Source organism: Crinia signifera, chromosome 8 (genome assembly GCF_055691185.1).
Source record: "Crinia signifera chromosome 8, ASM5569118v1, whole genome shotgun sequence".
NCBI lineage: Eukaryota > Metazoa > Chordata > Amphibia > Anura > Myobatrachidae > Crinia > Crinia signifera.
In genome coordinates this window covers 37883350-37898444 of record NC_139224.1, presented here as the reverse complement: position 1 = coordinate 37898444, position 15095 = coordinate 37883350, and the positions used below count along the sequence as shown (strand labels likewise).

Below are 15095 nucleotides of genomic sequence, written 5' to 3'. Positions count from 1 at the left end.
GATCGATCTATCCATCTCTCCTGTACAATACTGAAGTTTGGCCAACAGGAAGGGGGGAAACCTTGGACCCACATATGTTTTTTAGGCAGCGCAATCCCAGTAGATAAATCTATCAATCTATCTGTTTACTTCTATAGTAAATATATATATATATATATATATATATATATATGCATATATATATATATCCTCAACTATATCGGCGATGCCCCTAGTCACCTTGTGTATACAGGGCTTAAGTGTAAATGTATACCGAGAACATATTATCATGCCTTTTTCCATTCTTAGGTGCCTATTCTCCATAAAACAGATGATGAGGCCATAAAAGCAGACTACTCTCAGGTTACCTGGACTGCAAATTTGTCATCAAGTCAACAATCAAAGATGAAGCACAGCTAGAAGAGTCTTAAATCAGGTAATTAATGAATTTTAATTACTGATAATCTCTTCTTGGTATGTATTTGCACTTCAAAAATAGGTCTTCTTGTTAGGTACTCTTCTATTTTTCTACATTGCCATTTGTTAATGTAGAGCTTGTGCTGTGAATCAGCTTCAAAAAGAGCGTCAAATTGCGGTAACGGACTGGGAGTGAGGGAGGAATCCCTGGGACCCAGAATTTTTTCATTCATTGCACTACCAATAGATAGTGATTTTTATAGACAGTTAAATAGATAGAGATAGATCGATCTATCCATCTCTCCTGTACAATACTGAAGTTTGACCAACAGGAAGGGGGGAAACCTTGGACCCACATATGTTTTTTAGGCAGCGCAATCCCAGTAGATCAATCTATCAATCTATCTGTTTACTTCTATAGTAAATATATATATATATATATATGCATATATATATCCTCAACTATATCGGCGATGCCCCTAGTCACCATGTGTATACAGGGCTTAAGTGTAAATGTATACCGAGAACATATTATCATGCCTTTTTCCATTCTTAGGTGCGTATTCTCCATAAAACAGATGATGAGGCCATAAAAGCAGACTACTCTCAGGTTACCTGGACTGCAGATTTGTCATCAAGTCAACAATCAAAGATGAAGCACAGCTAGAGGAGTCTTAAATCAGGTAATTAATGAATTTTAATTACTGATAATCTCTTCTTGGTATGTATTTGCACTTCAAAAATAGGTCTTCTTGTTAGGTACTCTTCTATTTTTCTACACTGCCATTTGTTCATGTAGAGCTTGTGCTGTGAATCAGCTTCAAAAAGAGCGTCAAATTGCGGTAACGGACTGGGAGTGAGGGAGGAATCCCTGGGACCCAGAATTTTTTCATTCATTGCACTACCAATAGATAGTGATTTTTATAGACAGTTAAATAGATAGAGATAGATCGATCTATCCATCTCTCCCTGTACAATAGTGCAGATTGGCCAACAGGAAGGGGGGAAACCTTGGACCCACATATGATTTTTAGGCAGCGCAATCCCAGTAGATTAATCTATCAATCTATCTGTTTACTTCTATAGTAAATATATATATATATATATATGCATATATATATCCTCAACTATATCAGCGATGCCCCTAGTCACCTTGTGTATACAGGGCTTAAGTGTAAATATATACCGAGAACATATTATCATGCCTTTTTCCATTCTTAGGTGCGTATTCTCCATAAAACAGATGATGAGGCCATAAAAGCAGACTACTCTCAGGTTACCTGGACTGCAGATTTGTCATCAAGTCAACAATCAAAGATGAAGCACAGCTAGAGGAGTCTTAAATCAGGTAATTAATGAATTTTAATTACTGATAATCTCTTCTTGGTATGTATTTGCACTTCAAAAATAGGTCTTCTTGTTAGGTACTCTTCTATTTTTCTACATTGCCATTTGTTAATGTAGAGCTTGTGCTGTGAATCAGCTTCAAAAAGAGCGTCAAATTGCGGTAACGGACTGGGAGTGAGGGAGGAATCCCTGGGACCCAGAATTTTTTCATTCATTGCACTACCAATAGATAGTGATTTTTATAGACAGTTAAATAGATAGAGATAGATCGATCTATCCATCTCTCCTGTACAATAGTGCCGTTTGGCCAACAGGAAGGGGGGAAACCTTGGACCCACATATGTTTTTTAGGCAGCGCAATCCCAGTAGATAAATCTATCAATCTATCTGTTTACTTCTATAGTAAATATATATATATATATATATATATATATATATATATATGCATATATATATCCTCAACTATATCGGCGATGCCCCTAGTCACCTTGTGTATACAGGGCTTAAGTGTAAATGTATACCGAGAACATATTATCATGCATTTTTCCATTCTTAGGTGCGTATTCTCCATAAAACAGATGATGAGGCCATAAAAGCAGACTACTCTCAGGTTACCTGGACTGCAGATTTGTCATCAAGTCAACAATCAAAGATGAAGCACAGCTAGAGGAGTCTTAAATCAGGTAATTAATGAATTTTAATTACTGATAATCTCTTCTTGGTATGTATTTGCACTTCAAAAATAGGTCTTCTTGTTAGGTACTCTTCTATTTTTCTACATTGCCATTTGTTAATTTAGAGCATGTGCTGTGAATCAGCTTCAAAAAGAGCGTCAAATTGCGGTATAGGACTGGGAGTGAGGGAGGAATCCCTGGGACCCAGAATTTTTTCATTCATTGCACTACCAATAGATAGTGATTTTTATAGACAGTTAAATAGATAGAGATAGATCGATCTATCCATCTCTCCTGTACAATAGTGCAGTTTGGCCAACAGGAAGGGGGGAAACCTTGGACCCACATATGTTTTTTAGGCAGCGTAATCCCAGTAGATAAATCTATCAATCTATCTGTTTACTTCTATAGTAAATATATATATATATATATATGCATATATATATCCTCAACTATATCGGCGATGCCCCTAGTCACCTTGTGTATACAGGGCTTAAGTGTAAATGTATACCGAGAACATATTATCATGCCTTTTTCCATTCTTAGGTGCGTATTCTCCATAAAACAGATGATGAGGCCATAAAAGCAGACTACTCTCAGGTTACCTGGACTGCAGATTTGTCATCAAGTCAACAATCAAAGATGAAGCACAGCTAGAGGAGTCTTAAATCAGGTAATTAATTAATTTTAATTACTGATAATCTCTTCTTGGTATGTATTTGCACTTCAAAAATAGGTCTTCTTGTTAGGTACTCTTCTATTTTTCTACATTGCCATTTGTTAATGTAGAGCTTGTGCTGTGAATCAGCTTCAAAAAGAGCGTCAAATTGCGGTAACGGACTGGGAGTGAGGGAGGAATCCCTGGGACCCAGAATTTTTTCATTCATTGCACTACCAATAGATAGTGATTTTTATAGACAGTTAAATAGATAGAGATAGATCGATCTATCCATCTCTCCTGTACAATAGTGCAGTTTGGCCAACAGGAAGGGGGGAAACCTTGGACCCACATATGTTTTTTAGGCAGCGCAATCCCAGTAGATCAATCTATCAATCTATCTGTTTACTTCTATAGTAAATATATATATATATATATATCCTCAACTATATCGGCGATGCCCCTAGTCACCTTGTGTATACAGGGCTTAAGTGTAAATGTATACCGAGAACATATTATCATGCCTTTTTCCATTCTTAGGTGCGTATTCTCCATAAAACAGATGATGAGGCCATAAAAGCAGACTACTCTCAGGTTACCTGGACTGCAGATTTGTCATCAAGTCAACAATCAAAGATGAAGCACAGCTAGAGGAGTCTTAAATCAGGTAATTAATGAATTTTAATTACTGATAATCTCTTCTTGGTATGTATTTGCACTTCAAAAATAGGTCTTCTTGTTAGGTACTCTTCTATTTTTCTACACTGCCATTTGTTAATGTAGAGCTTGTGCTGTGAATCAGCTTCAAAAAGAGCGTCAAATTGCGGTAACGGACTGGGAGTGAGGGAGGAATCCCTGGGACCCAGAATTTTTTCATTCATTGCACTACCAATAGATAGTGATTTTTATAGACAGTTAAATAGATAGAGATAGATCGATCTATCCATCTCTCCCTGTACAATAGTGCAGTTTGGCCAACAGGAAGGGGGGAAACCTTGGACCCACATATGTTTTTTAGGCAGCGCAATCCCAGTAGATAAATCTATCAATCTATCTGTTTACTTCTATAGTAAATATATATATATATATATGCATATATATATCCTCAACTATATCGGCGATGCCCCTAGTCACCTTGTGTATACAGGGCTTAAGTGTAAATGTATACCGAGAACATATTATCATGCCTTTTTCCATTCTTAGGTGCGTATTCTCCATAAAACAGATGATGAGGCCATAAAAGCAGACTACTCTCAGGTTACCTGGACTGCAGATTTGTCATCAAGTCAACAATCAAAGATGAAGCACAGCTAGAGGAGTCTTAAATCAGGTAATTAATGAATTTTAATTACTGATAATCTCTTCTTGGTATGTATTTGCACTTCAAAAATAGGTCTTCTTGTTAGGTACTCTTCTATTTTTCTACATTGCCATTTGTTAATGTAGAGCTTGTGCTGTGAATCAGCTTCAAAAAGAGCGTCAAATTGCGGTAACGGACTGGGAGTGAGGGAGGAATCCCTGGGACCCAGAATTTTTTCATTCATTGCACTACCAATAGATAGTGATTTTTATAGACAGTTAAATAGATAGAGATAGATCGATCTATCCATCTCTCCTGTACAATAGTGCAGTTTGGCCAACAGGAAGGGGGGAAACCTTGGACCCACATATGTTTTTTAGGCAGCGCAATCCCAGTAGATCAATCTATCAATCTATCTGTTTACTTCTATAGTAAATATATATATATATATGCATATATATATCCTCAACTATATCGGCGATGCCCCTAGTCACCTTGTGTATACAGGGCTTAAGTGTAAATGTATACCGAGAACATATTATCATGCCTTTTTCCATTCTTAGGTGCGTATTCTCCATAAAACAGATGATGAGGCCATAAAAGCAGACTACTCTCAGGTTACCTGGACTGCAGATTTGTCATCAAGTCAACAATCAAAGATGAAGCACAGCTAGAGGAGTCTTAAATCAGGTAATTAATGAATTTTAATTACTGATAATCTCTTCTTGGTATGTATTTGCACTTCAAAAATAGGTCTTCTTGTTAGGTACTCTTCTATTTTTCTACATTGCCATTTGTTAATGTAGAGCTTGTGCTGTGAATCAGCTTCAAAAAGAGCGTCAAATTGCAGTAACGGACTGGGAGTGAGGGAGGAATCCCTGGGACCCAGAATTTTTTCATTCATTGCACTACCAATAGATAGTGATTTTTATAGACAGTTAAATAGATAGAGATAGATCGATCTATCCATCTCTCCTGTACAATAGTGCAGTTTGGCCAACAGGAAGGGGGGAAACCTTGGACCCACATATGTTTTTTAGGCAGCGCAATCCCAGTAGATAAATTTATCAATCTATCTGTTTACTTCTATTGTAAATATATATATATATATATATATGCATATATATATATCCTCAACTATATCGGCGATGCCCCTAGTCACCTTGTGTATACAGGGCTTAAGTGTAAATGTATACCGAGAACATATTATCATGCCTTTTTCCATTCTTAGGTGCGTATTCTCCATAAAACAGATGATGAGGCCATAAAAGGAGACTACTCTCAGGTTACCTGGACTGCAGATTTGTCATCAAGTCAACAATCAAAGATGAAGCACAGCTAGAGGAGTCCAAAATCAGGTAATTAATGAATTTTAATTTCTGATAATCTCTTCTTGGTATGTATTTGCACTTCAAAAATAGGTCTTCTTGTTAGGTACTCTTCTATTTTTCTACATTGTCAATTGTTAATGTAGAGCTGCGCACAAATTTGATCTTGTTCTGTGAAACTGCTTGAAATAGAGCATCACACTGCTTTATCGGACTGGGAGTGAGAGAGGAATCCCTGGAACCCAGAATTTTTTTAATTGAATGCTCTCTCAATAGATAGTGATTTATATACACAATTAAATAGAGATAGATCGATACTCAGAGAATACATAAAGGCTAGCAAGCGCGTCTGAATCAGTCCTTTTTTGGGATCTACTTGCTGAAGTCTACAAATTTACATGAAAAAAGGAAAAAAAAAATCTTGTTTCTACCTTTTCATGTGTTTACCATTTCTTTGTCAACTTTTTGCTCGTGTATAGCTTTAGCCTACGTCAACCTTGTCCATATTGACCCTTTGGTGTCAACCTAGACCTTTACACCATAGCCATATTCGTATGGTTATGCTGAAACAAGCACTTTTAACAAAGAAAAATTCAGTTCTGATGTAGAGTATTTTAATAACAGTCTCAAAAATTAAATATGTTAACAATTATTTGCATAAGCTCAATACATAACTTTATATATGTACATAAATAGATGTGATAGGTTTGTTATGGAAATGTTTTGGTCACGTCCCATGAGTGTTTGACCAAGGCCATACCCTTAACAAAATGTTTGCCCCTAGCAAAAAAAAAAAATTATTTAAATTTTTCACTAAAAACTTACAAAATGACACAGATTTTAGAAGTGTCTTGGGCTGAGGGTTCGTTACTCAAAGGTAAAGTATTATTTATTGTGTAGATAGACTCGAACCCGCGTTGCTTTGATCGGTTTTCTGTATGGTCGCTGGGCAGTGTCGCCTTCTCTTTCATGTCTGCGACTCTCTCGGATTTCTGGCAAAGTCTCCGGGATTTGATAAGCTCCTCCGTCAGCAGAAAGATCTCCTCTTCTTTCTGCGCATTGGATCTGTGCAGCTCTGCTACTTTCTCTTTTAAATACTCATTGGTTTCCTGGGCTTCCCAAAGCTGCAGGAAAAACAGAATGATGAAAAAGTGCCATTTGGAAACCAACTAAATGGGGAGATGAGTGTTCCGATGGATGCTAAATTGCTCAGAACACTTAGATTGCTCAGGACAGCGATGTGCTGCTGAGACCGATGATTATACATTTATCCATCACTGGGGCGAAAGCATCGCATGGGGCTGCGCATTGCTACGCTATGGCCCCTACACACGTAGAGATGTAGGGGCATTTTCTAATCGATCTAGTGAGATCATTTAGACAATGACCGGGAATTGCTCCGTGTGTTGGGGCCATTACTGTTTTCTCTTAGGCCCTTATTCTGGTTCACTCGCAAAGGCAAATTCCTTCTCATATGGACAAAACCATGTGCGCTGCAGGTGGGGCAGATATAACATGTGCAGATAAGCTTAGAATTAGATTTGGGTGGGGTTTTACTTCAAAGTGAGATCTATATTGCAGTGTAAAAATAAAAATAAAGCAGTCAGTATTTTCCCTGCACAGAAACAAAATAACTCAACCAAATCTAACTCTCTCTGCACATGTTTCATCTGCCCCCCTGCCTGCAGTGCACATGGTTTTGTCTATTTGAGAAGGAATTTGCCTTTGTGAGTGAACCAGAATAACCCCCTTAGCGCAGTATTATTTTGCTGTTCATTTCTAATACAAGTACAATAAAATAGTAGATCATTATTCTGCATGAAGGAAGGCATTTCTTTCATTTACCTTACAATAAGATGAAAAAGATCTGTTTTGTGGAATATGTGGGCATTATAAATAAATAACTGATAACTAAACTGATACATGCAACAAGTGCACTTAAGAGGAATTAGGAATAGGAACGGGTTTACTTGCAAACTCAACTATCAAAAGTATAGACGTGCAATCATACATTCGATCAATTACATTTTTACTTGTATATTATGCCAGCTTGGTGAGATATAACTTTTTTTGTGCCCTTTCAGCTTATTCATCATTGCTAGTATGGAATCCCAGTTTAAATCAAATCAGTTCAGATGGCTAGTGTAAAAAAACAGGCCCTGCTGCTAGCTAATAGTGAAGGTTGATCCTTGGCATGGCAGCTAGTGTAAAAAGCAGACACCAGTTCTGGTTTGTAGTGTAAAATGCAGACTGTTCTGTAGTCCTGGTAGCTTGTTTAAAAAACAAAAAAAAACAAAAACCATGGTTTTGGTCAATGGATCGACGATGTCTAGATCTATCCATGTTATGGTCGACTATGCTTAGTCGAACTCGTCTAGTTAGATGCCTAAAGATAGTCAACCACGTCTAGATCATCAGTAACGGAAGTTAGACACCAGCGGTAGAGCAACGGGAGGCATGGTCGACGGTCACATGGTCAACAGGAGTCGAATGTCACAGGTTGACTTGGTTCATACTTTACTATCCAAGTGGACATAGAATGAGATTATAATGTGCACATATACAGAGTCCACAGGGACACCTGTGACATTCGGCATAAAAAACGCGAAAAACTCATGTCAACCATGTGACCATCAACCACACTTCCATCGTTCTAATGCTGGTGTCTACCGTTACTGTCGGTCTAGACGTAGTCGACTATCTTTAGGCGTCTAGATGGGTTTGACTAAGGGTGGTCAACCATAACATGGTCAATCTAGACAGCTTTGATCCGCTATTCCATAACCGCTTTTGGTGGCTAATGTAAAAAAAAGAAGTCCCTGATTATGGTGACAAGTGTGAAAAGCAGACCCCAATCATGAAGGCAATTTTGAAAAGCAGATAGTGACTATTATAAAAAAAAAACTGGTCATGGCATACCACAGTCCTTGTAGCCATTGTAAAACCAAGACCCAATTAAAACAATAAAAACATAGATGTATCATATGCAATCCCATTCCCTGCTGCCAGGAGGGGGCCAAGTCAGAGGTCAGATGGGCGGCAGGTCTTACCTCCGGCTCAGGTCGGATGAGCATGGGACTGTGCATCGGACCCAAGAGGCATGTCAAACACATCAGATTTTGGCCAATTTCTCCGCCCAATCTGTCAAGAACGGGTGAAATTGGCCCAAATCAGATTGCTGTTGGGATACCAATTGACGTCCTAATCTAATGTAAAACTTAAAACCTATCTACCGTAATAGCAATGATATACTTTATAAATGTTTTTGCCTTGTCATTGTTGGGATTATAACTGCTGTCACGTGCATTTACCTTATTTGGCTTATAAATTGTGTATCAGTTTTGAGTCCACCACCCAGAGACTCAAAGGGAGTTTTGTGCAATGTTTCCGAAAGATATAAAATGATATATATATATATAAATGATAGATATATATATACTTACGCTCCAAGCCAGTTTCCTGGAGTACTGTCTCAGTTCTTCCATTTGCTCTAGTTTGAAGTGACACTGGGAGAGAAGCTCAATCAAATATGAGGTTTCTGCTTCTTTTTCATCTCCCAGGATTATATTCTCTTTCTCTCTTAATCCTGAGAACTTCAAATCACTTTCATCAGAGCTTGATTCATTGTTATGTTCTGATCTGGCATGTTCCAGAGCAAGTTGGTGATTATTAGATTTGAGCTTCAGATCAAGGAGTCTGAGGTTTCTCAATGTTTTCTGAAGAGGAAGGTAAATTCTAGCATTACCATGTGCTGGTTCCATCTCTACTGCGAGGTGGGGAACTGTCTGGCCAATATCCAACTGTTTGTCATCCGAAAGTATTGGAAATTCTCCCCCATTCAAGGACTCTCCACCTCCTCCAGTCCAGTATGTTGTGTTCTTTTCCATGCACATTTTAGGCTCTTCGACCAAAAAATGTAATGGCTCCTCATATTCACCATCTTCCACACAAGAGTGTTGAAGAACCACAAAGTCTTCTCCGGTAGTATCTAGAGACATCATATCTCTCATCTTCACTTCTAGTGAACTTTCAGAAAGTTGGCTTGTGTCCTCCTCAGGGTGGAAGGTATAAAAGTTGTCCTCCTGTTTCGTGATTATGTCATCATCTCTGCACTCATCACTAACAATAAGGTGTGTGGGACTTAGTCCCCCTACTAAAATATCTTCATCATAACGGAAACCCGTCCTTTCTTCCCAAAATGTAAATGAACTCTCCATGTGTGCTAAATATGTTTCCTCAACCTGTAAAAGAAATAACATTCATACTTACAGACATGTATTGCATGCATTCATAAGCTTGATAAATGTTTAGAAATTTGGAGGGCATGTGTATAACTTATTCACTTTATTTATTTTAATTAGGCTATATATGAACTGCCTAACTAGACATGTGCCACGCCATGAGTTCAATTTGTTTAGTTTTGATTTCGGTTAAGCAAGACCCTAAATCAGGTATGTTTAAACTATGGCCCTCTAAATGGCTCCTAACACTTGTCCAACTTAATGTCCAACAAGTTGGACCTGATTGACTCGAGATTTATACTATGTGCAGGAGGATCAATCTCTTGCAATCTCTTGGTTATACCCAATGGCACGGGATTGTGCATTGGGTCCTACACATCAGGCACATCAGATTTTGTCAGATAAATTGACCCAATCCACCTGAATTGGGTCAAATCTGACAAAATCTCAGGGGCCCTTAACTGTTGTGAGACTACAAGTCCCATCATGCCTTGCCACAGTTTTGCTATTAGGGAATGCTAAAACTATTGCAAGGCATGCTGGGATGTGTAGTTTAACAACAGCTGGAAGGCCACAGTTTGGACATGCCTGCCCTAAACATTACATATCCAGGGAGAGAGAATAACTTTTTCTATTTAAATTGGCCATAATGATTATTAATTATTTAAAGACATATGAAATCCCTGCCCATGAGCTTGGCTTATTTATAGGGATGAGCTGGGTGTTGGTTACAGTTATCTAAATTACAATAGTACATAGGGGGTGATTCAGTCTCCCGGCCGATGGTGGGGTTCTGCACATGCACAAAATGCACATTTGCAAACCCCCGGAGCGAACACCTTACCGATGCATTCACTCCATAGTGGGTAGAACAGGGGTGAGCATGGTGCTGGAGCGGGGGAACAGACAGCATTTTATGGGCATGCCCATAAAAAGGGTGGGCTCACCCCTGCAGATGCAGGAGTGTCGATGTCTGCTTGTGGGGGTGTCTGCTGTCACATGAAATCAGCGCCCGCTCCAAATTCGGGCCATCTACGGCCAGGATAAAAGACAGTTTTGACTGTTTAGAATGTTGTTTTAGATGGTATGTGACCAATAAATAATGTTTCTCCCGTGCGGCCGCATCAGAGTAGATGTGTAAGTGTACACATCCACTCGCATGGAAACTCAGGGAACCACTTAGCGGGGGGGGGGGGCGAATTTTGTTGGGGCGCCATTTACCTGTTCGCTAGACAGGTCTGAATCAGGCCCATAGTTTTGACACACATGATGCCTGAGATTGCTTCTTCCTAGATTAGCACCCCTCCCCCACCACCCTCAAATGTTTTTAAGCAGGGACTAGCAATGACTGCACAACTGTGATGAAGGCATAATTTCAAGTAAGTCCTAATACTTTATAACTGTCAGTTTTCTTGAGGTAATTGTCTGGGGGCTAGGCCCCCTTAGGCCTGTCTGGCTGGACCACTCCAGGGCATCGCTACTTTACACATAGACTCACATAAACATATCATAATTTTTCAGTGTATGTCTTTTTTATATGTATGTTTTCACACATTTTTTCACAATTTTTTTATTCTCTTACTTTTGACACACCCTTTATCACTATTAGTTGCTTACACATACCCTACATTCTATGACACTTTACACTCTACTACACTTCACAGCTATATTTTATTTATGTGATGCCCTGGGGTGGTTTTGCTGGACTGGTTTGGGGGTGCCCTGCACCCCAGGCATGAACCCCATAGTGCTAGGGACCTGCTCTAAAGAGGTAACCTTAACGTTGGTGGGTAGGTACATATCTTTGCCCAAATGTATGCTAACAACCTCATAAATGAATTATAAAAGGAATACATGTTAGCAGTAATGAGTGCATAGTGCACCTGCAAACCCCCTCTGTCTTGCATAGTTTTGACTTTGCAATCATATTCCCTAGTTGATAAGACGGTACTTGTGAGTTATCCGGGCTGCCGATTTTGTCCTTAAGTTTGGTTAACTTAAGGACACCCGACCGACGCGATGCCCACGATTTAGCTCCAAATCGGGGGCATTGCGTCGGTCGTTGCCGTTATAAGGGGCCGCGACGCGATGCCCCCGATTTCCCATAGACAGTAATGTTAAAAGACACGATATCGGGGGCATCGCGTCGGTCGTGGCCGTTATAAAGGGCCGCGACGCGATGCCCACGATTTCCCATAGACAGTAATGTTAAAAGACGCGATGGACCCGATTTCCCATAGACAGCAATGTTAAAATAAAATTACAATGTGAAATTGGGCAATATGTTTTTAAAATAAATGTTTCATGGCCCCCCACCACCGTTAACGCCACCCCGCTATTGACGCCAACCCGAAGCGTGGCGAGCGCAGCGAGCCCGCGAGGGGCGGCGGTACGCGTCCTCCGACCTTTTCATGCCCTACTATCCACTAGGGCGTGGAGTGAGAATAGAATAGTGTGGCGAGCGCAGCGAGCCACCGAGCCCGAAGCGTGGCGAGCGCAGCGAGCCCCGCGAGGGGCCGCGGACACCTGTGAAGCCCGCAAGGGCACGCGGATACCTGTGAAGGTGTCCGCGTCCCCTCGCGGGGCTCGCTGCGCTCGCCACGCTTCGGGCTCGGTGGCTCGCTGCGCTCGCCACACTATTCTATTCTCACTCCACGCCCTAGTGGATAGTAGGGCATGAAAAGGTCGGAGGACACGTACCGCCGCCCCTCGCGGGCTCGCTGCGCTCGCCACGCTTCGGGTTGGCGTCAATAGCGGGGTGGCGTTAACGGTGGTGGGGGGCCATGAAACATTTATTTTAAAAACATATTGGCCAATTTCACATTGTAATTTTATTTTAACATTGCTGTCTATGGGAAATCGGGTCCATCGCGTCTTTTAACATTACTGTCTATGGTAAATCTTGTCGGAAATCGGGTCCATCGCGTCTTTTAACATTACTGTCTATGGGAAATCGTGGGCATCGCGTCGCGGCTCCTTATAACGGCCACGACCGACGCGATGCCCCCGATTTCGGGCACGATGAAAAAATCGGCAGCCCGGATAACTCACAAGTACCGATAAGACTGTTTGCACAGAAATTACTTTTATTTCAGATGGAGGTGGCCAAAAAGGGGGAAGCGCTGACGTCATGTGATGTCATCTGCCATGCCTGCGTTTCCAGGGGAACGCCCAGCATTTTCATTGGGACACCCCTAAAACTATGGGCTTTAACCTGCTCCAGCCTCATGTCCGACCCCCTCTGGAGTGAACAGCTCGCCGAAGCCATTCGCTCCCGGGTTATGTAGATGCGCATAAACGCGCATGCGCAAAATCCCCACCATCGAACATGGGGCCGAATTCGGACCAGAACAAATGGGTCTGAATCGAGCCCTGGATTTCTTTCTAAATCGCTTACAATAAACAGCACAATAGGTCGACCACTATTGGTCAACAGCCCATGACACATGGAAAAAGGTCGACATAGTCAAAACGTTGACAAATCGGCCAACATGAGTTTTTCACGCTTTTTCCCAAAACATGTGGTTTTTCATTCTTTACTATCCGAGTAGACATAAAGAGAGAATATAATAGTGTTCCGAGTGCAGCGAGGCACCGTGCCCAACACATGAGGGGACGCGGCACACTTATAAGGTGTCCATGCCGAAGTATGTCACCATAGGCACCAAAACCGATTTAAAACGTATGTCAACCTTTTCCTGTCCACCTAAGCTATGTTGACCCTTTTTTGTGTGTCCGACTATGGCCTGCCAACCAAAAGTGGTCAGCCTAATGACTGCTGACCTTCTTATAGTGGACCCTATGACCCATACCCGACTGGTCTAGGTTTGTTTAGCAGGGTTCTAATTTATGATAGAAGCCTGAAATTGACATTTCATCAGTAGCATTAGTAACATGTAATACCCAGAAGGAGCCGTAGATACAGGTCTCACTTCCCCTGCCTGGCAGGATGGCTTTACAAAAACTGCTCACTGACATTTTTAAACATTTTGTTAGAATTTGAGTGAATGGAGGAGCCTCTAAGGTGCATGCAAGAACTGCGCTTCAGTTACACAATTAAACCTGTCTGAATATTCTTTAGGGTTACACATTATAACGTGCCACAATGCTAAAGGAGACATACCTGAAATTCAGTTGTAAAGACCCTGTGACTGTCTCTTCATCTTCCTTTCTTGTACTGCTCCACAGAAGGCGATCTGACGGCCCCTCTCACATAACAAGGATTGGGTTACACTTTCTATGCTCTGAAAACTGAGACATCCATGCAGTAATCTAGTAACCGTTAACTGTTTCCACTGTCTGGCCAAGTTCTCTGCAGGACACCTGGCATGCAAATAACAGAGAGGGGGGGTAATTCTGGTTGATTCACAAGGCTGTGAATTTGCAGCCTTGCAAGTCCACCAAACCCTGCCCTTGAGAATGGTGGCCTGGGTGCCACCCATTCGCAAGGGCGATTCCCTCGCAGGGCCTGTGAATGAATGTTACACAGTAACATCCATTCGCAGCCTAGTGGGGTCCACCCACATCATTCGATGGTTGGCAACCATCGAATGATTGCGAAGGTTCACGTATATAAAAGGGACTCTGAAGTCGCTTACATATGCGTGGATGCTCGGGAGGAAGTAGGCGGGCAGCTGACATGCGGTGATGTCAGCTGGCCTCTCCCGCATCCGTGTCTTTAGGACATTTGCATGAGAGCGCCCAGACGTTCCCATATGTAAATGGCCCGCCCCACACTTGGGTGTGTGTGCCCAGCAAACACCCTGTTTGCCATGGCCGCACGCACCCGGCTTATGCACATGTGCAGGAATTACCCTGCACGTACACAGGTTCCCTGCCCCCTCCCCTTTATTTTCTCATATTGGTCGTGCCTCATGGTTTTGTTTTACACATTTGTTCAGTCTTAAACGTTATTTGTACTATGCAGCATACTTTCCATGTTTGCTTTTCATATTAATTATTTTGCTGGCTCATTGTTTACGACTGTTTGGATAATACCATCTGACTTTCGGCTGTTACATGTATTTATTGGTTTGCCTCTCATGTCACTTGTTTATTGATTACACTGGGGAAGTCAAAAAATATTTGAACGTAGTCCTGACTGAAAAACCCCCCACACATTTCATTCTAATGGGGCCTATACTGGATTGC

At 41.1% G+C, this 15095-nt stretch overlaps 1 protein-coding gene across 2 annotated transcripts; it reads right to left on the bottom strand.

Moving 5' to 3' along the window:
* Window positions 1-6410: 6410 nt before the first annotated feature.
* Window positions 6411-14284, bottom strand: LOC146026985 (uncharacterized). Of its 2 annotated transcripts, XM_083158010.1 has the most exons (3): window positions 14068-14284; window positions 9147-9944; window positions 6411-6827 (listed from the first exon to the last, which is right to left on the bottom strand). In XM_083158010.1, exons 2-3 carry the CDS (start codon window positions 9918-9920, stop codon window positions 6525-6527), a joined length of 1077 nt encoding a protein of 358 aa, XP_083014136.1. In that variant the 5' UTR covers window positions 9921-9944; window positions 14068-14284; the 3' UTR covers window positions 6411-6524. The 2 variants fall into 2 exon arrangements, with proteins under 2 accessions (XP_083014136.1, XP_083014135.1); XM_083158009.1 differs by lacking the exon at window positions 14068-14284 and having other exon boundaries at window positions 9147-10097.
* Between the last annotated feature and the right edge of the window lie 811 nt (window positions 14285-15095).